General features: G+C 29.8%; 3 protein-coding genes across 5 annotated transcripts in view; all 3 read right to left on the bottom strand.

Annotated features, from left to right (window-relative positions):
* The window catches only part of LOC126780388 (protein apterous-like), a 54,859-nt gene extending 39,095 nt beyond the window's left edge, over nt 1–15,764 (bottom strand). For 2 of the 3 annotated variants that reach the window (XM_050504850.1, XM_050504851.1), the window contains exons 1-2: nt 15,613–15,764; nt 8,915–9,237 (exon numbers count right to left, since the gene is read on the bottom strand). In XM_050504850.1, the coding sequence (XP_050360807.1) occupies nt 8,915–9,237; nt 15,613–15,648 (359 nt within the window). In that variant the 5' untranslated portion in view covers nt 15,649–15,764. Of the gene's footprint in view, nt 1–8,914; nt 9,251–15,612 lie in introns of all 3 variants that reach the window. The other variant, XM_050504852.1, reaches the window with a different exon arrangement.
* Nucleotides 1–23,335, bottom strand: part of LOC126780394 (uncharacterized) — a 154,676-nt gene that overhangs the window by 97,721 nt on the left and 33,620 nt on the right. The gene's annotated exons all lie outside the window — the stretch shown is intronic.
* LOC126780651 (probable NADH dehydrogenase [ubiquinone] 1 alpha subcomplex subunit 12) lies at nt 18,052–22,479 on the bottom strand. The gene is made up of 4 exons (XM_050505274.1): nt 22,346–22,479; nt 21,857–21,980; nt 21,402–21,596; nt 18,052–18,083 (listed from the first exon to the last, which is right to left on the bottom strand). The coding sequence occupies exons 1-4, from the start codon at nt 22,457–22,459 to the stop codon at nt 18,052–18,054; spliced, it is 465 nt and encodes a 154-aa protein (XP_050361231.1). The 5' UTR covers nt 22,460–22,479.

The following is a 23,335-nucleotide window of genomic DNA, read 5'->3' as shown; positions in this document are numbered from 1 at the left end:
CTGTATAAATTCACTACATACGTAACCTACACAATTAAATATGATAGAATTGTTAAAAATAAATATTTTTGTATCGTACATATTACTAATTCAGATACTTTTACTCCTTAACTTTAATTAAATTTTATATTTAAATAATTTATTTAAAATATATTTATTATATTTAAGAAATGGAGCAATTACTTGAATGTTTTTGAACATCCTATACCGCTTATAGTAGTTTTACCTAAAAATAGCAAAAAATATAAACTTTAATTAATGATTACCTAATCGCCTATAATATGTGTGAAAATAGTTTTATTTCATGGAAGTCATTAATTAAAATGCTACACAATATTCGGAAACATTACACTTAAAATTAAAATTTTCGATTTGATTACTAGTAGCTATGTATTACTATATACCTTTTATATTAATTGACTTTATAATAGTTATTAACAGTGACACAGACACAATTCACAATAATGACACAGAGAATGTGCGGGTGGGTGGTCGATACCAAGAAAACATGAAAGTAGCAATTTTGACCCTAGACTTGTCAAAAAAATGAGTGTTCGCGTGATCCGCAGGAGTTTGATCGTATTAATCCGTCAGGCAACGCGCATGCGCACAGGCCGTGACGTCACGCGAGCTTCCGACGGGAATATAATTTTAATTTAGCTACAAAATTATATTGAACTTAAGATGAGTTCCGTACAAGCGATAATCACCCGTATTACCGAGAAACAATGACCTACTCTTTGAAATGCTGCAGCAAATCCGTTGTCAGATATGTTTATTGACGACACGGTCTGATAGAGTGAATGATCTCAAACTTACGTCGAAGAGTTATTGTTATCAGATTTAAAGTGATACTCAGTTTTCTTACTTATTTACATTGATATAATATAATAAAAACATAACAATTATCAGTTACTGTATCAACTTTCACAACGCGACCTTGACGATTCCTACGGTGAATAACTGAATTCCATAGTAGAAATATCAAAATTTTATCCATAAACAAGTCAGATCGATGTAAATGATAAGACGCCACGGGAGAAGGCAATAAAGATACGGTACTGATAGTAATTAAACTTTATCTTTTGATAAAATAACTGACGATAAATAAAATTCGTTCCTATTATGATATTATATATGTACATTGAATCTAATTGGTTTCTTGTATTTAGCGCTGGTAGGCTCATGTTATCTGAACAGTAAGCCGGCAGCTTCTGTTAAGAACTTATTGATTAAATAAATAACAAACATATATTTGTTTGAAAAGTTTAACATATTATCAAGTATAATAAATATTATTGGTATTTGTAATTAAATAAAACAATCATCCATCAATCATAAGTCTTACAACTTTGTAAGATACAATTAATCTTCTTTTTTTCTCCGTTGGTTAATATTTCACATTTTTTAATGTGATTCGTTTCATTTATACCAAAGTTGTTATAAACGAAAGCTTACTTATTTTTATTCCTCAAATCAAGTCTCACACATTAAATGTCTAAGCAGACTATTAAAGAGAAATTAATCTCATTTACCAAGTCTTTGCTGATTTTCACTTTAATTACTTGGAATTCATGAGAGAATTCTTATTCAAATTGTATGATTTGTGAGACGGTTAAGCAATGCTCCTCATTGTCTAATTCTCACCTCTAAAACAAAAGCATCCGTATATTTTTGGAGCATGACAACACCTACAACAATAATATGTTCAAAATTATGGTATTTCGCATACACATAATATAATACAATGAGTGGGGCCATAAACAGAGCTCCGCTTGACGCCGGCTCAGTCGGACTCCACTTATGACGACTGAATGGAGCCTGTTATAGATAATTACTTATTATTCTATATCTAGAAGAAAACGTAAGCACGTTAGGACTATATAATATATTTACATATGTAAAAATTGAAATTAAATTCGTTAATTTATGTATTTTCGATTTATAATTAATATTGAATTTATGTTTTAACTTTGTATCAATTTAATGTATGCGTTAAGGCTACAATTTATGTAATAATTACGCTTTGTTTTTTAGTAATTTAGGTAAAAATATTGTGATATTGAATATATTGGATCTATTCGCAAGCTCAGTGACGATCATAGCTTTATACAAATTCCCGCATGACACGTTCCCACATTCGCCCGCTTTTATTTAATATTATACGCTATTTTAACTATTCGTTATTCTCTAATCTAATTTTAAACAGCTTAATACAATAACAGATAAACTCGAGAGAGTGTAATAATAATTAAATTTATGAATTATTCATATAATAAAATAAAATATTTATTAGAAAATAAATATAAATTATTTATAAAATAGTTTATAATTTTGTTTTATTACGTAGTTCGAAAATTATTCGATCGCTATCAATCGATGCACAATACAAAATAAAATAATTTTATAAGATGATCTATCTTTTAATATCTGAACTGCCGTGATAATAATCAAATGCTATAGCAGGTGAAAAATAGAACTTGATTTGGTTGAAATTCGTATGTTTAGCTGTCCGATGTCCGTGTCCGAACTCGGCCGAACCAATCAAAAGTGCCGATACCTTAGCTGAGAGCTGCCATAAACCCATTCTAATATACGCGTATTCGTTGCGTTGAAGACTTTTATGAGCAATTTAACAAGTGTCTCGTAGCTAGGGAAGGATTTGATTTATGCCCACATAACGTATGTTTACGATGTCCGTTTATTGTTTCTTGTATTTCACCGCTCTAGGAGCTGATAATGTTATTTGAGAGGTAAAGGACGTCGAGATAAAGACAGACGATGACCTACGAACGTTTTTTATCCAATCATAGAATATATTATCCAACTTTTATGTTCCAGCTACGTTATTTTCATATGGTAGCTACTTTCATTAAAAATATAATGATAAAGTTGACGTTCCAAATTATCATAGACAATTCTAATTTTTTTAATACTTTATCATCTTAATTATATATTTATGTAGATAATCAAACATTATTTCATGGTATCAAATAATTTGATCAAATACTGAGAAACATTTTAATAGATTATAATAAACTTGCAAAGTATAAGAAGTGTTTTGCACAATGCAATGAATATAACAATATGTACCTACTTACATTTATTAGCACACAACGGTAACATAGCGCAATATTTATAAAAATGTTGTAAATTATATTGTAAATTATAACAACAAATATTTTAATTTTATCATTTAAGTAAGAGACTTTTGGTAGACACTTTTAATTCAAAATATAATTCCGTAACAGCCTGTGAATGTCCCACTGCTGGGCTAAAGGCCTCCTCTCCTCTTTTTGAGGAGAAAGTTTGGAGCTTATTCCACCACGCTGCTCCAATGCGGGTTGGTAGAATTCACATGTGGCAGAACTTCAGTGAAATTAGACACATGAAGGTTTCCTCACGATGTTTTCCTTCACCGTAAAGCACGAGATGAATTATAATCACAAATTAAGCACATAAAAATTCAGTGGTGCTTGCCCGTGTTTGAACCCACGATCATCGGTTAAGATTCACGCGTTCTTACCACAGGGCCATCTCGGCTTTTTCAAAAAAAAAAAATATATATATATATATAATTCAGTTAAAATAAATTTAAAAAGTGGTCTGGGTGCGACCCGTGAGGTCCACACGAATAACTCCCCAGAGGTGAGGAATAAAAAACTATTAAATACATTTTCAAATCGATTTCAAACTAATTTATTATTTTTATAATGACACTAAATAATTATTATACATTTAATATGAAACCTTATATGGCTAAAAATAATTATGTAATTACGCGTCGAATGAGCCTAGTCCCATGTCAACATAATTTTTGGTTGGTTATAAACGTCAAATTTTTGGTTCGCGAGATAATCGATGCGAAAGATAATTCCGAACGTAAATACGAACATACGTGCATACGTACATAGAAACACTCACAGACATCTCTATAAAAACTTTGAATTTAGATGCTGGTGATCTTGAAAGAAATATGTGAGGTATGCAGAAATTTGGGATTCACAAAATCGACCCATTACATTAACTTCCTCTGGGAAGTTAATAATTGAAGTCATTGCCGTTTTCAAAACCGTTATGATCATTAAACGCACATACCATTAAATATACTGTATTATAATTAATATACGCGTTACTTAGAAAATGCATACGATTTTTAAAAGATATGTAATCACCTAACATCTTTTATAAATATAATATGTTTAAATATAATATTATATTTATAAAAGATGTTATATGATTATTTATGTTAGACAATAAATATGTTTATACAACAAGTCTGAAAGGTAGCTACATATGATAATATGTTTCAACGCAATGAATCTAAGGCTTTACTTATAAACGGTGCTTAGCAGCTGTTAAGTTAAATAATGATTTCGCTCTTTCTATCATTATAGATTTGTAATTCGAAATAAGAAGACACAGTGTTGTTTAACTAATCGCTCGCTAAGCAACGTTTATAATTAAGGCCGCTAAATATCTACGTATGTTTACATATCAGTATACAATAAAACTAACTAATATATAGATTTTTACATTCATAAATCTTTACTGGTGGTAGGGCTTTGTGCAAGCTCGTCTGGGTAGGTATCACCCACTCATCAGATATTCTACCGCAAAACAGCAATACTTAATATTGTTGTGTTCCGGTTTGAAGGGTGAGTTCCAGTGTAATTACAGGCACAAGGGACATAAAATCTTAGTTCCCAAGGTTGGTGGCGCATTGGTGATGTAAGCAATGGTTAACATTTCTTAAAATGCTAATGTCTAAAGGCGTTTGGTGACTACTTACCATCAGGTGGCCCATATGATCGTCCGCCTTTCTATTCTATAAAAAAAAACACGCTAAAAATGCGTTCTTCATAGTATATTATAGAATGGTATCAAGATAAATAAAATTGTTAATAATACAACGATCAGAACCTTTACGTTTAGTCAATGATTTAAATTTGACGTCATTCGTACGTCAATTTAGCTAAATGTCAAGTATTGGTTGTGATGGCCGGCCACCTCGAGTCAAATTGCATTCGAATTGATCCATTGCACACGCACTATTAATTAACATGCAAATCTAATGAAACTGTTATACCTAGTTTATATTTAGCTTTTAATGAAAGTTGTAGGTACTATAAATTTCTATGTTGTCTTTTTTTACTAAATACCTTGTGATTCGCGTCGGCTTTGAATATATTATATATATATTTTTTACTACTACTACTACATTCAATATTATGTAATCAATGGATATGTAAGTCAAATTATATTTCAGATATTTTTTTCGTTAAAACGTACTACTTTAAAATATAACTGGTTTCTTAGTCTTATCTATTAAGTAGACAGACTTTTATGGGAACTGCTATATCTCTAAACAAATATATTATAATATTTTTGTCTCGTTCGACATGAAAGCGCCTAAACCGCGACGAATTTCCACAGACTATTTTAACATAATTAATTACATATCATAAAATATAAAAACATATCTAGTCGATGACGAACTATTTTTTATTAAATTTTGTGAAAGTTTCACATAAATCGGATTTATAGCTTATGTGTGGATACCTAAATAAATAAATAATACAATTAATACAAATGTTCCTTTTGTTAAAAATAAATGTTTTTAATAATTGTTACGAACCGTGCATTTTAATATGGGCAACACAGGTGCAAAGTTCTAATAAATTGTATCTAGAATTTATTTTTGAATTTAACGTTATTAGCGTTGTTTACGTGTATTAGCTCGTGCTGTATAAAAATACATTATATTTACGTACATATTTCGTTTTAGGCTTAAAAATGAGACTTGATAATGACCATTATACATTCGCAGATAATAATTAGGTAAATATTTTTTTGCATACGAATTGTATGATTGTATTTCAGGCATAGGTTATTTATTCAAGTTATTGTTTAAGCTAAGTTAGAGTAAGTATATAAGTAAGTATAATAATAAAGAGCGACGGAATATTTTGATTGACTGAATAACAGAGCCATTAGATTTATTTTATTGTTATCTGCTTTCTGTGGTACGGGATTACAATGTCAACTTCTTAGCCGGGATGGTACCGAGAGTTTTTAACCTAGGACCTTGAGATCTGACGCCTTATAAGTTAAACACCAAACCCAAGTCACGTAGAGGACAAAAAGACAATTCATAAAAAAATACGTGCTCTATTATTATGGAAGCTTTACTCGATGGTAGCTTATAATTGTGAGAAAGCTTGTTTGATGGATTTAACATCATAATTTTATTATTATTTGTGATATAGTTTATCATGTAAGCATTTAATTTTTTTTATCTGCATAGTTCATGTCAGATCAGCTGGAGCCTGGTAGACTTCGCCCTGAAGTTTGAGCTATCCTAGAACTAAATTACGTATATCCCGAGTCTATTATGAGATTGCGGCTCAGGATGTAGTCGGTAGTGTAAGATCTTATAGTACAGGTAGACCGTATGAGTTTGAGTATATAGATTTATTGGTCCTATATTTACTAATTGTTTCATATTGTTTGTTCACATGTTTTATGAATGTATTTAAATTATATAATTAATAAAATATATTTTATACATTTATTATAATCCTAGATAATTTGTTTGATTGAACGCACTAATCTCAGTTCTGCGTTACATACGTACGATTATTAGGAAAAATACTTCACAATACGTCTCTGGAGCAGTAACCATGAGCGACACTTATATGGCAAATTGTATGAAATATACATTTACGTTTGTATAATTAATATTTAGAGCTGTGAATCCGCGAGTCAAAACTTGTTATTTATAAATCCAGAAACATGATTATGAATTTCTTTTGAAAACGTACTAAATTTGATAATTTATTTACAATCAATTAATGTTATAATACGTGAATAAACATAAAGTCGGAAAGTGTTGAAAGCAACTTTATTAATTTAGAAAAGCATTAATATTATTTGTATAGCTTGTATTAATTTATTCAAAACATATGCTCTTATTCACTTTTTGGGATAAACTTAAAAAATCAATGAACTGGTTTTGAACGTACAGATTATAACTTTAGCTTTATACCGTTATTATTTAGATTCATAATATATAGTAGCTGCCCGTCCCGATATCCATACGGAAGAATTATATATGATATAAAGCTTATAATTGTTTTTTTGAGTGAGAAATATACAAAGTTACGAAATCTTTACAATGGGAAAAACTCGATTTGGTTAACGTTTAAGTACCAATTTTATTTTAATAGAGACCATTTATATAAAATATAATAAAATGACATTACTGTGGTGTTTTTTTTAGAATATATATTTGCTACTTAATTAATAATTTCTCGTTGGTTCAAGTGATAAGCTGAATGAAATAAGTACCTATTATAATAAGTTAAATTAAAAATTCAGTCCATATTTATAATAGTCTTAAATATATAGAGATCAATATCTTTGAATATCTTTTTGTTAGGTAATGCGGAAAAATATAAAAACTATGTGTACTTAAGACTTGAATAGAAATACGAATCTTTATTTATTTTTGTCCTAGACGGAATAAGTATATACATTTGTGCTTGTATATATATATATATATATATATATATATATATATATATATATATTTGTGCTTATTATAAAATAGATATATACAACTTATGTCAGTTATCGTTATAGATTATCATCTTAGCCCATTACTACCTTTGCAATTGTAATAAGCAATTGTTGAAAATATAACATTCCCTTTTTTATTAACTAACATTTTATTAACCTAGCTAGGTGCTAGGAGTATTTAGCGAACGCTCTCTTTCGTCACTTGTTCCCCGCGGGCCCGACGTCCCGTAGAGATGTCATTGAGATGCGTACGTGCCCGTCGTCCTAGTGATAACACGGAGTGAATTGTGACCGGGGTGGGCTGTAAAACGTTCATCAGATACCACCTCAGATGGGTGACGGCCCACGTGACATATATGGGTGCCTAAACCTAGACGAACATGATTCTTTATTCTAAACTCAGCTTATAAAAATATTGTCTAAGATATGTTGTGGGTTTCATTCATAATATATTTAAACCGGAAAAATATTACAAAAGTTAACCAAGGTAACTATCATTATGTAAGTAGATTAGTTTAAGTAGAGCGTATTTTTTTAATATACGCTTAATTGTATTTTTTATTTATTAATTTATTAATTGTATTAATATACGCTTAATTGTGTGTATTATACTATTTTATTGAATTTAAATGAACTAAAACAACTTTAATTTAATAAAGATCTGTTGAAACTCTATTTGTTTCGAGTATTTCCTAGTAATTGAAAATAGCTCTGGGAATTCCGAACACGTTGAATTAATTATATCAAAAACTATTTATATTTTACGTATTCTATGGAATGAAAATTATTTTTTTTTTTTGTTTAAATAAAATGAATAATTATAATTTTGATGTGAAACCGTTTTAGGCGCGATAAGAATAAAATTTTATGGTTGTCTTTTATTGCAACGTTTCTTCATGTAAAGCTTGCATAAAAAGTTTCTGATGCAAAAATATTTTATTTAAAGAAATGACAAGTTCTTGTTTTATAATATTATTCCACCAAATCATATATTAGAATAGGGGAAATGATCATGACTAAATATATATACTAATTTTTTGAATGCTCACAGTTTTTATAGTTAATACACTAATTTAAATTGTCATTTCGCTATCCAATAATAAATATGACACAAACAAATAAGGAAATAATAGTTTCTGAGCCATAACACCTGTTAACATAATTTTTAGTCATTATTTTCCTGTAGGATCCCGATATGTGTCTAAATAGAATTGCAAAGTATGTTAGTTTAAACTCCAAAGATGATATAATTTTAAATTTATACTATAAATAACAATTTAATTAAAAGCATTTGAATGCCATCTCATTTAAGGTGCTAACGCTAAAAACTGACCTGATGTAGTCGTTTTTGCAGAATATATTACTGTCCCGCGCATAGCATCTCTGTTCTGAGTCAAGGGGCATCTTGCATTCGCAGCATCTCAAGCACGGAGTGTGCCAGCGTCGTTCTAGAGCAAGAAGGTAATATCTGTCTGTTATCCTAGCGCCGCAACCTGCACATGCGTCTTCTGGAGGCGGTGGCGGAGGTTCATCTGGTGGTTCCCGTTTGCGACACGAAGTGCAATCGCGGGGGGAACCCGGTGATGCTGCGGGCGCGACTGGCGACAACTCTGCCCCTGCCTCGTACGCCGAAGATAGGTACCGCTCACTCTGTTGCTGAAACAATATTCTTTATTGAGATCTTAGCCGTTGATCGATACATCCTCAAAATTCACTTAAGCAATATGTGCATATATTTAAAGAAGTAACGATGAGCTTAGATTTTGTAATAGTATAAAGGCCGGTCTCCCTTTTTTCTTAAAAAGAAGGCGTAGAACTTATTACATCAAGAATAGTTATATGTTAACGCATGATATACTCGCTTTGTTTTTCTTCACTGTCGAAGAAGAAAAATTTTAAAAATAACATATTAAGTAAAAGAAAACTCGGAGAACCTAGCCTGAATTTGAACCCGTGATTTTCACCCCACCTCTTCTAATGAGCCATCTCGGTTCCAATAAAAAATAAATACATAAAGTATATAAGTAGATCGTTTTACAGTGTATTTTAAATAATTGCACTAGCTTGAAATATTAATATTTTCGAAATTTCGTTTAACAGTAAATGTGCTCTATATAGTAAACATTATCGAGTACTTTAAGTTAAAATTACAGTGAGTACATTTTAAGCTCTTACAAATCCACAGAGATGTCAACTGTAACCGTTAGTTTTAATCCACCAATTTGAATTACTTTGTGTAAAACTTTTTTAATAAACATTCATATAAATTTGGCTTTTAGTTTTCACGTAGAAATCTGATGAATATTATCTTTATATATATAATTCTTCTATATATGTGTATGTCACTGAACTCCTCCTAAGCGGCTGGACGCACGCACACGAATGGCGTCGCTAGAATATATACAACTTATAAATATCTACAGTTAAATTTTATTATATGAATTATTTGAAGTCTTTTATTTATTTGTATATGTCTGCACCACGTAAATCAAATAAAATATTTGGTTTTATTAAGATGAAAATATCTCTAATGTAAAGTATTTTATTGTAAGTCTGGACTTCTTATCTAATTGAGAGTAACTATCGGTCCCCGATTGGAAACAGAGAGAGAAAATATTTGTTACTAAGAATACTCTAATTACACACGGTTGATTAAATTTATTATCAGCGTTAAGCTTGAATTCAATTCTATAAGTGTACGACCTCATTACTTGTAGTGAAATAAGTTATGCGATATTTTTATATGTGTTATATGATATTTTTACTGGTGTTAGGGCTTTGTGCAAGCTCGTCTGGGTAGGTAGCACCCTCTCATCAGATATTCTACCGAGAAACAGCAGTACTTGGTATTGTTGTGTTCCGGTTTGAAGGGTGAGTGAGCCAGTGTAATTACAGGCACAAGAAAAATAATATCTTAGTTCCCAAGGTTGGAGGCTCATTAGCGATGTAAGGGGATGGTTAACATTTTTTACAATGCCTATGTCTATGGGCGTTGGTGACCACTTACCATCAGGTGGCCCAGATGCTCGTCCGCCTACCAATACTATAAAAAATAATAATACAACCATAAAATAATGTGTACAATCAATGTATATAAATTTGATTTACCGACCAGCCAGCCTTTAGTAAGAGATCTTCCAAACACATTTTAAAATTACTCTTAGTTAAAATTACAGTTTTTAAATAGCATTTTTTATATTTAAAATGCAATGTACATTTTTCAAAATATAATTTACATCTTTGAGATAAGAATTAATACCACGCTACAAAATAAATCGAGTCGTTAATTTTTTCCTATAATTTTAAACATGAAGTGGTTACAGGGACTTATCTTAATATATATAGTATATCAGACGAGAACTGTTTTACATTTTTAAAATATACAAGTTTTTAATTTTTTTATGTATGGTTTTCCCTATTATATGCCACTTTTTAATACTCGGGTTTTCCCCCCGATGGTATAATTTAAATATATTATTAATGGATATGTAAGGACACAATAGATATATATATATATATATGTATATATATGTATAAGCTATACAATGTGAAAGTTCCGTGAGCATAAATTCCATAGTTTTAGTGCGTAATGTGCACAATTTAAAAAACTAATATTAGATTAAGTTGATACTTTTCGAAAGTAATGGCTTAATCATTAAAATTGGGATCAATGCATAGACTCCGGAAGTCAGCTAATCATCAAATCAAAATCTAAATTCAGCTAATTTAGTTTTTTTCTTGGGCCGTCTAACTTTTGTTTTATCACCCTGAAAAAAAATGAGTAAGTAATTAATAACTATAAAATCTTAAAAGAGTTCAGCATCATAAAATTCAGATATATCTCATCAGAATAACTTTGATTAACATAATTATTATTATTACTTACATGAATTTTAATTGAATGAGCAATAACTAATAATGGGTCTCAAAAACGCTGTGCTCCGCCGCGCTTGACGGCGCGAAAATTACACCCAATTTAATTCAATTACCAAATCCCCCAAAATCTTAATATCTTTTGAAAGAACATAAGTTTTTATCGCAAAACAACGGATTTAAAAACGTTAAACAATAAATTTATAGCCTATAAATCGTTCTTTAGTTAAATATTTTTTAATGATTTGCAAATAAACTAATAGTTAATATTCTTTATTTTAAGCATCTAATATATTTTTGTGCGAAATATATTTTTGTTTTCACCCGAAACAAATAGTTAAAGTATATTAAAACCTTTTTTCGTATAAAAAATAAACTAAGATTTTACAAAAAGCTATTTAAAGAAGTATGTTTTTTTTCAAATGTCCATTCGTGACGAATGTGATATATTGGACTCGTTTATAGACCTAAAACGGAAAGCACGATTTGAAATATTCGAGCCTAGAGGCCATTACTTACGCAATTACTTGCCGACGGAAAATAAACATCCTCCTGTACAAACTCTACTCTTAAATTTACCTCTCTGTCGCTTGTTAACTTAACGACAATTGTTGTTTTCTTTTTTTTTCATACATTATTGGTATTAATTTAACTTTCATTAATTTTGTAATTTATGATTATGTACCAAGTGTAGCCCGCCTGCTTCGCACGGCCTATTTTAAATTTTAGTAATATGTTTTTGTTTGCTGTTTTTATCTTTATATAAAAATAAATATGAACATAATCGACACCTATGTTCAAGTTTACTAGAATTGATCCAGCACATCATGCGCAATTGAGAAACAAACATATAAACACAAAAACGTTCTCATTAAAATATTAGAAAGAGAGCTATTAGAGAATTACTAACACGAACTATTGAACAAATAAACGTATTTACTATTACGTTTTTATTCAATTTTGTTATCTTCTATCTATCATTTATAAATATGAATCCAATAAAAGTGTTTAATATTAATAATTTTTACCTACATATGTCAAATAAAAATATCACTCATCGAATATCTCCACCACAAATCATAAATATCGTCAATACATATGTGAAATTCAACAGTTCTTATTGTTAATAAAATGTAACCCTCAATATATTTGCATTTAAGGATCAAGTTCTTAATGGGGTTTATATTTCATCCAAACCTTTTAAAATAACGATTTTTTTTTAATTTATCGGTATACATATCATGTTATTTCCGATTCAAGACCGCAGCTACCAGTCTCAAGGACTAGTCACCTGAAAAGGAAATATTGTATTGCACAAATTTTCTTAAAGACGTATTTTCTAATCATTCGCACTCATAATCCGATGGGATGACAATATTAGATGTCCGGGGGCAAATGAGTCTGGAACAACAGATATGTACCAACTTACATTCGGAAGCGCAGAAGTAGTGCGAACTTTCTAAGTCCTTGCTGATACTGATAACTCCTTAACAGAAAAAAACCCAAAAGCTTTTATTCGCCCGACTTTGAATTGGACTTTAGGCCTTAAAAGCTGGCCATAAGAAGAGCGAGAAGGTTTTATGAGGTGTTATAAAAATAATAAATCAATATCTTTTTTATTGAAGCCTTGAAAAAACAAGTTGTCTAAGCTGGTCTAGCAATATGTTCATATGACAATGTTAAAGAAACGGTTACATAAGATAAATTAATTCTCAAAATAACTATAAACATAAAGGTTAAAACCATGTGTTAAAACGTATGTGCGTACTATTATTCATGTACAAGTACATTGAAAACATTCTATATATATAATAATACAAAACTTTTTACCATACAAACCGGTATGCTAACTTTTTACTTTACATGTTGTTTACTTTGTCCTTTATTATAATTTAGATACGTAAGCAATTTTTTTTCTTATTTATGGTTTATGTCACTGTAGTTTTAGCTCAAAATAAATCCGCTTAGTATTTTCATGTTTCAAAGAAAATTCAAGATCAAAACCATTATTAAACACAAAAAAAATTACGCATAATCAAACTAGCTGCCCGTCCGTAAAATACCTGGAACTCTTGCAGCATCACCTACCAACTCCCGTCAAAACCAGCCAAAGACCGATTCAAATACATACAAAAAAAAAACATCAAAAACTGTCCAGCTGTACGTACAGTCAGGAGGAGCCATGTGATATACACACGTACAGTTAAATTATATATACATATCTACTTATACGTTTTATAAATGAGAAAGTAAATCTGTCTATCTGTTACGCTTTCACGGATAAACCACTGAACCAATTTTGATAAAATTCGGAATGAAGCAAACTTCAACTCCAAGAATGAACATAAGCTACTTTTATTTACCTAATACGGTGGGTATCTACCCCTAAAACGCGGGCGGAGCAGTTAGCGATTACTAATGTATATACAAATATATTGTTTCAAAAGTTATATATATATACATATACATTACATTGTACAAGGTATGTGCCCTTATCTCGCACAAATATATTTATACTCGTATGTTAACAATATAAAAAATATAATTAAGCAACTTAAAATAAACTGTTAAAGTATGTAGTAACTTTTAAACGACGCATGTAAATAGCGGATAATCAAATTCATTTAAAAATAAAGAAGTATTATTCAATCGACCTTCATCTGAATATATTAACAAGTAAAACATATAAAATTCAGCGATATATACATAGATTTACTAATTTACTCTGTAGAACAATAAGAAACGGTCTGCATAAAAATTAACACGCTATGAATATAACGATATATTTTCGGTATAAAAGAAAAAAATACACACAAAAATAATAATAACGTTTCTTTAACTTCAGCCAGTAACTTCAATTGCTTCCTGAAACTTTCCAACGGATTTCCATTATTGCCGGTTAAATTATATCTGCGGTTCAGCATTGTAGGCTGCATTAAACAAAACCACAAAGTAAGCTATCACTGAACCCGATTTTTATCACAAATTAATACCATTACGGAGCACTAAACATTAGTTTCATTTGGATTAATTTAAATTTCTTAGTATTATATATTTTATTTTTAAAAACGTCAATAAATAAGACTAATGTATGTAATTAAGAACTTAAACGTGTCGTTTGTGATTTATTTATGCGTATAATAAATAAAACTTAAATAAATAAATAACGTTGGCGTGTGTATGAATTCAAGTCGTGTTAACAAAGCCGTCGGCAAAAGGTTAATTATCTACCCACCAACGATAAAAAAACTTAGGACCAAATTGAATTCTTATGTCTTAAGGTTTTTCAAATTTTATTATACCTACACTTGGTATTCAGTTTTATCGACGCTACTTGCTAAAAAGTTAATGGCATATTTTACAACGATATAATTTATACCAAAACATTAATTTGCATTTACCTCCTTACAAGAAGTTAAGACTTTAGTACATATATCTAAAATATGTATACAAAAAGCATATAAATAGCATACTTTACATGTTATATTTATACTTAACGCCTACCATTTAAAAATAACAGCTGTGTGATAATATAACATTATTTATGATGTTTTAGTGAAATAATTTCAAATTGTACTTATTATTAGTAAAATTGAGGAGCTTAAAAACATTGATTCAATTAAAAAGTAAATATATAAAGGATGAATATAAAGATTATATTTTTTATAGTTGTAATGAATACCTTCAAACTGAAAGCTTCAAAAGATTTCAACGATATCCTCAGGCATTCAAACTTATTTAGTACGAGTTCTTTTTTTTAAATACATTTACTGCAGTTTTATACTTTCAACAAAATTGTACATATCTTTAATTATATATATTGCGTATATATAATTTAAATAAAATTCAATTGAACATATGTAATTATTTATATAGTTATGTCTTTTTTAAATAATCGTAGGTATTTAATTATAAATATTAATTACAAAATATTATAAACTTTTACAAACTGTCATTTAGTATTTTATAATTTTATTTTTAGTAAATTTTAATTATAGTAACCGAAGGTTAATTTTGTTTTTGTTAAATTGAATTTATATAATAATATAAAGTAATCTTTATTTTATTTTGAAAAAAAAAAACATAATATGAAAAAGTTTGTCTTAAAAGTTTTCCGATAGTTTTGACAGGTAAAGTTTTTAAAGTATAACTTCTTACCCAGTGCATCGCCCCCCTCTCTTCGTATACTCCCATTTGGGGGTCAATTTTTCCGTTTTCTATTTTCGAACGTATGGGCCTCTGCCCCACTACACTTTACACTCACACACGGAGCATAACGTGCGCGGCGCGTCGCGTCCGGCGAGCGACTGTGGCAGCTCTACCGCGAGAACTCGAACTCGATGAACTCTCCGCACCCTCGAGGAGGAGGCTCGACTCCGCCCCCTGTGCCGCCTCCCGGTCGATGCGGACACGAGCCGACTTTTTTTCATAAAAGTTGTTATTGAATTTTTGACGCAACTTTTTTTGCAAATTTGTAACGAATTGCGCTCAAGTGCCTCTCTTGAAATAGTTTTAGTGCGATCGATCAAACAATCGCGATGTAGGTATATTGATTTATTATTTTGAGATTTTTATTGATTTATTCAACACTTAATATACTTCAAAGTAAAAATACAATAAACAAAATATTTCCAATGCACACAAATGTGTGCACACACTGTATAAGTTAAGCTGAGTACAAAAAGCCACTATTTTTAACGATCTTTTTTCATTATGTTTTGTGCATTTTTTGAACTTAGATAAAATTCTTACAATAGGCGTTATTAAAGATATATTTGAGTAAATTTTTTTGAACCGGACTTTTTGATGTACTGTTTTGATACATTGAAAATATAGTAGTTTATACAAATATTATAAAAAATATCTCTGTTTTATTGTTACAGCATGTAATCGGTGAAATATTTTCACAGTTAAGGTTGCTTGCATATATTTCTAATAGAAAAATGAATACATTTTAAATTCATCCGCAACAAACTTATATTCTTTTACAAGGTAAGGGGAGTTCGGGGTATCTGGTTTCGTGTAACGAAGAATGAAATAAATATTTTTTTGTTTTTTTCTTTCTATATCTTCTTCTATAAAGTATAGAATTGGTTACCATAGTATCGTGTAAGGAAAAATTCAGTCGTAACTTTTTTTTTAGAAAGCAAGCACTTATTCATTTTATTGTAGGTAAATATTAATTTATCAATAGTTTCATATTTCTTATAAATTTTATAATAATTAAGTATATATAACTACATACATACAAATAAATAATACATTTTAAAAATTCTATAGAAGATAGACTGTTCTTATAGAAGAAAAAACAATTGTTTCGAAGTTTTTAACAAACAAATATTACTCTATTTGTTGCTTTTATAACAAAAACATAATTAAGGTACAAAAATCAATAGGCACTTTTAATCGGAATTATACGACTACCAACAGATATATGAGAAAACGTATGTTCCGATGTTTCGGGGTTTCACAAGGCTCAGTAGATAGATACCTCAAGAAATTTAAGATAAGCCCATTATAGCTTTATAATTACGTTATCAAGTCCCTGCCACATGCCACAACTTATTAAATAGGTTCTAGAACAATATGCAATACGATAACAATATCGCATCCATTTCGATAAAACGTATTACCCACTGTCTAAATTACCAAAAACGCAAATAATAAGCGATCCTAGTATTTATTTCTCATATTAACATTTTTTAATTTTCATTCATTTATGTAGGTACCTACTGTTTTATTTATACTTTTATTCACTCTATTAAGAGCTCTATGTAGCATTTATGACTTTATCCAAGTTGGTGAATAATGTAAGAAATACTTAAGATTTGTCATTTGCGAACATTTCATAACAGAAAATATCCTCTTGGTCCGCGAAAGGTTATTAAATTAATAAAATAATTTTAAGGAAATTTGAATAATATGATTGTGACTACAAGGTAAGGTACTCAAGACTTATTTGGTTCTTCAAGGAATAAAGATACTAGTTGACGACGTCCCAAAAAGGTTTCAATATTTATAATAGTCATGAACATGAACGAAAATTGTTGTATTTTTTTAATTAATTAAACTTATCATTCTATTATTTGAAAAATACCAATGGCAAAAGATCAATGATCTTTTGCCAATTGATATTATTTGTGGTGAGATATGTACATAAAAAATAGTCAAATCTTCCATAAAATGCGTAATTCCCACCAAACACGAGTAAATATGTAGATATATTAGAATTGAAGTAATTAAATAAACAGTCAAACAGAAGGCTCTGCTCACCCCATGCTCTCCTCGAGCCACCTTCCTATCTCACAATGGCTCCGGTTCTTTATATTTGAAAAAGGATGAAATGTAAACGAAAAATGTAGAATATCTTTATTTAGGAGTTGAACTTAAATGAAATATGTTGCTTGTTTTTTAAATTAATATTTAGTATTCAGTAGCTTTTAATATTTTGTCACATTATTTTAATTTAATGAAACAATTAAATATGATTTGATAGAAATATAAAATGAACATCAACTTTTTATATTTCTGTCAATTAGGTGTCAAATAAAAAATAACAATTGTTTCAATAATATATTTTTATTTATTTCAGTTTTATCAATATGATAAACGTGAACATGAGCTTTTACCTGAAATGAAAAATAAGGCATCAACATCTTTACATATATATTATTGCTGACTTATCAGCTTTTTAGCAATTGAAAATTATGGTCTAATCACATTGTGAAAAATTAAATTTAAAAGTTGATAGGTATGTAATAAATTAAAATTTATATTTTTTAGATATAAAAGTTAATTTAAATTTATTTCTTATAAGAAAAGTCAATACGAGCGCACTATGGAATCAGCTGAAATTGTAGCAGGCAATCGTTAGAATATCAATAAATATAAAAAAACGAAGCTTTTTTTAACAAAATTCTGTCCAATTCTTTAGTTTTTACATTATAAATATAAACGAGCTAATAAACCTTGTTGGATAGATACAACGAACGTAATTTTGAAAAAGACAGGTAAGCACAGATCGACATTACAACCCGAACTGACGGATTCAGATTTCAGACTGAGAGCTTTTATAAAGCGCTCGTTCGAATATCTATGAACGGTTTTCTGTATTGCACATATTGTGCACTTTGCGCTCGAAGTTTAAAATAGAGCGTAGACCGTTGAAAAAACCACCGACATAAGTTCTATTCATAACGTTAAAAATAACGCGCGTTTAAACATTTAACAAGCGCTCGTGTGAACGGTACATTAGACGTTATGGTCTACGAGCGCAATTACGCCGGTTGACTGAAGTCATTTATAAAAAAAAACCGATAAAGTATGATTCGATACGAGGGTATTCTGTCCGTCGTCGATCGTCTTACAATTACAATAGAAAATAAGAAGAGGAAAATATTAAAGTCATCAGGAAAGATTGCAAAAAAATTAGTCTAAAGTAGAATAAAAGTCTTAAAACAAGCTCTAATTTATTTCATGTAGTAAAACCACTTGTACCTATTAGACTGTAATTATATGTATACAATATACACACTACAAATGCATGTGCAAAATTTCAGCTCAGTCGGTTGAATGGAGCTGGTGAAAAAATTTACTAACACGATATTAAATCAAAAATCGTAACTTCTTAATCTTAACATGTATATTTGGCTACAAAACTAATATATCTGTATCATAACCAAATAACAGCGGTTTTCTTCTAGAAAAGAACATAAACAAACACACAGAGACACACAACAATGGGCATGAGAATGATCTAGTATTTTCTCGATTTTAAAATTTTAACAGCAGCATACAATATATTGTTATATTGCACAAATGTGTGCAGAAACAACTTAATCCGATAGGACGGCAACCGACGCGATCGAAGAGAAATCAGGGGTAGGATCTTTGGCTTTGCGTGCACGGGATTGTAACACTGCTAACCTCTTTCTTCGAATTACTAATGAGAATTGTCGACAGAAAAACTTATCAACTTTTTATTTCGATCCGACCCGATATTAAGCCGCAAGACCTCAGGATTTGCTGCCTTATAATCTACTCACTAGGTCATATGTCCGTCCTAAACCTATAAACTCTAACAATGCGGAAGTTCCATATCAATCAGAATAATAGTTTTTGCGTGAATCCAAAAAAAATATCTTTAATATTATTATGATACACATTCATACACACATTTCTCAGTCAGCCATTTCAAGTGTTTTTAAACTCTTATTGCGCTCTAGAACCAATTCGACGTTTTCGTGGCAGTTCCCAGCTCTTTATTACTCAAATACACCAAATACTTTCATGAATTGAATTTATTTTCCTCCGTAACCGTACCGTAACAGCCTGTGAATGTCCCACTGCTGGGCTAAAGGCCTCCTCTCCTCTTTTTAAGGAGAAGGTTTGGAGCTTATTCCACCACGCTGCTCCAATGCGGGTTAGTGGAATACACATGTGGCAGAATTTCAGTGAAATTAGACACATGTAGGTTTCCTCACGATGTTTTCCTTCACCGTTGTTATTTTCCTCGTATTACAAAATTTTATAAAATAATTAATTTAAAAAAACAACTCAACAATAAACAATAATTGAAATGAAAAACAATAATAAATGAAAAACAATTTAACAGTAATGCAATAAAAAGACCGTAACACGATTGAGAATAAAAAACAAAATTAAAATAAACTATAAAGAAAGTAAACTCTACTTTGGCTTAACAGACTTATGAGCTGAAAGCCTGAGTTAAAAACCTGGATTAAGTTTAGTAGCAGGCGGGACCCAATTACAACCTAAATTGTCTTTTCTGTAGTCAGGTTTATGTGTTTTTTAAAAATTTTTATTACTACCTTTTTCTTCAAAACTTGAAAAGATCACTGTTCAAAATAAAATATAAAATAGTTTTAGCATGTGCTTAGAAAAACCTTTCACATGGTACCTAACTTCCCATAATTCTACCATCTAAAAATTTTGATACACCTTTTGACCCCACACATTTTAATGATAAGTAAAGAAAACAATTTATTACTTTAGTTTTAAATATGATTGGCCTACGAATATTTATAACCATTCAGAATTTTATATGATAGCACGAGATCCGACACAAACATCGCCCATTTTTACGGTATCAAAAACATTTTAAGCCAATTTATTATTCTTAATTAAATTTAAGCATATAAATTATATATATTTTGTAATCCCGTTTTAATTTTATTTATATTAGATAGGTTTGGTTTATATATTACCATTTAGCGCCAAAAATCTGCCATTTTTTTCATGCACTTATTTAAGACCACTTGGGTTTTTAAGACGAATACAATGATATCTTAATTGTCGAAATCCATCTTGCCCTTTGGAAGATACGAGGTGATAAATAATATATATACAAGATACGCGCGAAAAACATAACCCTTTGGCTGTCGGGTAAAAAGCAGATAGACATGGTCGAGCGCTAATCCTAAAAGAAATTGATTTTCAATACACAAAATCGACATATTTGAATCGAAACCATATTTCTATTTTACGTTATCCTTCCATGCGCTTTTCTTTACCTGGGTAGATTTAGTTTATTGAAAAAATACATTAATATTACCCATATTAACTTTTACTATACGTATCAATTTATACGATTGTCGTTTGTTTATATGCAATAAAAAATGTCAATAAGACCGAAAATTAATGAAAAAACAGATGAACATTGTACAAGTAATTCCCTTTACATGCTTCTGATATTGTATTCAATTATTTAAATTTTATTATTGTTTTTTTGTTTTATTATTGATTTCACAAAAGCCAACCTGAAGTAGAGATAAAAGTTTGAACGTGTGCAAAATAAAAATAATTAAGATTTTACAGAAAAACAGTTAACCCGGTACTAGAAAATTATAACATATTTATATTTTTCGATAGAGGTATGGAAGCATTTTTTACAATCAAACATATAATATAAGGAAATTGATATTTACCATCCCAAACATTGATGCGTGCTCTAGTGGTACTATAAGGATAGAATGCTTGATCAGTCCCAGTAAAGTTCTCCGAGTGAGGTAGCAACCATTTATGTACGTAGCGGCAACTCATGAGACAATATTTAGCGCAGTCCTCACATGGCACTCGATCTGTTTTGTAATGTAACCAGCCAAACCACTCCGGGGTCACCTATTTAAGAGGATGACATCGTCTGTACTAATATAAAAAAGTTAAGTTTTTTGTTCCACCCTCAAAACTTACTATTTCGTTTATTAACTATATGTATCGTCACGCTATGAGCCACGGGGACGTTTAACGCGGTAAAACCGCGCGGAGCAACTATGTAATTATTTGTAAAGTAGCAAAACTGTATCCATTTCAATTTATAAGCCTTCGGAAAAAAATCTTTCTGAGTACACCGGACCTAAGTATTAACCCTAGGTACTTTCCTGACTAGCATCGTATTCCCATTTAACATCAGAGCTATACTCGACCCAGCGACTACGCCCGATCATGTAGTTTGGATTCTCATAATATTTATTTCCGAAATTATCAAATCCAACGAACTTGCCGTCCTGGTAAAAAAATAAACCTTCATGTTACATTAACTTTATTATAACGTTAATTTAATTGTAATAATACCTATTCATATCACTTTTATTTTAATAATTATAAAATATTAATCATTAACATTTAAAAATTAATATACAATTGAAAACTTGATATATATGTAAGAAGTTCATTTGAGCAATTACACTATATGGTATGATATGAGCCTTACTAGTGGAGTTGGTATTCCAGCGAATTTTACAAATAAATATTTCTTTTTTTCTATTTAGTACATCAATGTACATAAAAATATGGCACTCTAATTTTTTTGTATTTTTTTCCGGTACGTATATGCAAAAGATTTACCAAAAAAATATTCAAGTTTACCTACTTTTAGGGTATCTGTCCGCCACATTTTGATAATTGATTTGAATGGACCACCATTTTTAAATATAATTTTTACTAGACGAGCCCATTTATCAAGTGCTAAAAGCTTTATTATCATATCTCTTTGTCGTAATGAAAACTACTATATAATATAAAATATTTAAAATGAATTCGTAATATTTACTTTGAAACCAATAATTTTTATAGTGATATGACTTTGACGATTGTTATTTTTTTTTTCATATAACTTGCACTACGCAAAGAGTTTACGTACTTCACTGTCACTAAGCTTGCAAAATACTGTAAATAGTTATAATTATTCGTACCATAAATAACGTTTATTGATATTTGATTAATAATTTTTTTTTTAATTTAAAAAAGGAGCACTGCCCATTTTCATAGAATTCCAATTAAATTTTTCTATTTTGACTTCCACATCGCTAATTTGGTTATGAATGCTAATAAAACAAAATGTATAGAACAATAACATATATACGGTATATATGTTACCTACTGTAAAACAACAGCGCTTTTGTTGATGTTGAATAAAAAAAATCATAATGGGACGTTTTTAACGAATTATTGCCATACCTACTTACGGTAGCATTAGTGTTCGCTTCTGAAATAGAATTCGCCATTTAATTATTTGTTTTGTCGATTAATAAATTTAAATCTCCTTTTAAAAAAGACTTTGATTCATAAGGCGTATCATATATTTATTCTTGTCGGTTCTTCTCGATAGAATCTGCATTCCGAACCGATGGTGACTTTAAATTTAATTAAGTCTTGTTAAAAGACTAGACTTGACTAAGACTGTGATTCAAATCTGCTTGCAAGAGCCTACTTGAATAAAGTATATTTTTTTATGCTAGTAAGCTATTGAGACTCAAAGAAGAGTAACTTATTATTACTTGACTAGGTAAATGTGACTTTCTAATCAATTTTAAAATAAACATAATTGAAGGAGAAAAATTAAATTACCTAATAATTAAAT

This window comes from Nymphalis io, chromosome Z (genome assembly GCF_905147045.1).
Source record: "Nymphalis io chromosome Z, ilAglIoxx1.1, whole genome shotgun sequence".
NCBI classification, from domain to species: domain Eukaryota; kingdom Metazoa; phylum Arthropoda; class Insecta; order Lepidoptera; family Nymphalidae; genus Nymphalis; species Nymphalis io.
Note: the sequence above shows the minus strand (reverse complement) of the source record. Positions and strands in the feature narration are given on the sequence as shown.

Coding starts and splice junctions, on each gene's coding strand:
- LOC126780651 (XM_050505274.1), bottom strand. CDS start 22,459: ATGATAATAAAGCTTTTAGCACTTGATAAATGGGCTCGTCTAGTAAAA. Junction 21,981..22,345: donor GGCGGACAGATACCCTAAAA/GTAGGTAAACTT, acceptor TTTTTTTACCAG/GACGGCAAGTTCGTTGGATT. Junction 18,084..21,401: donor ACGCATCAATGTTTGGGATG/GTAAATATCAAT, acceptor TTTTCATTTCAG/GTAAAAGCTCATGTTCACGT.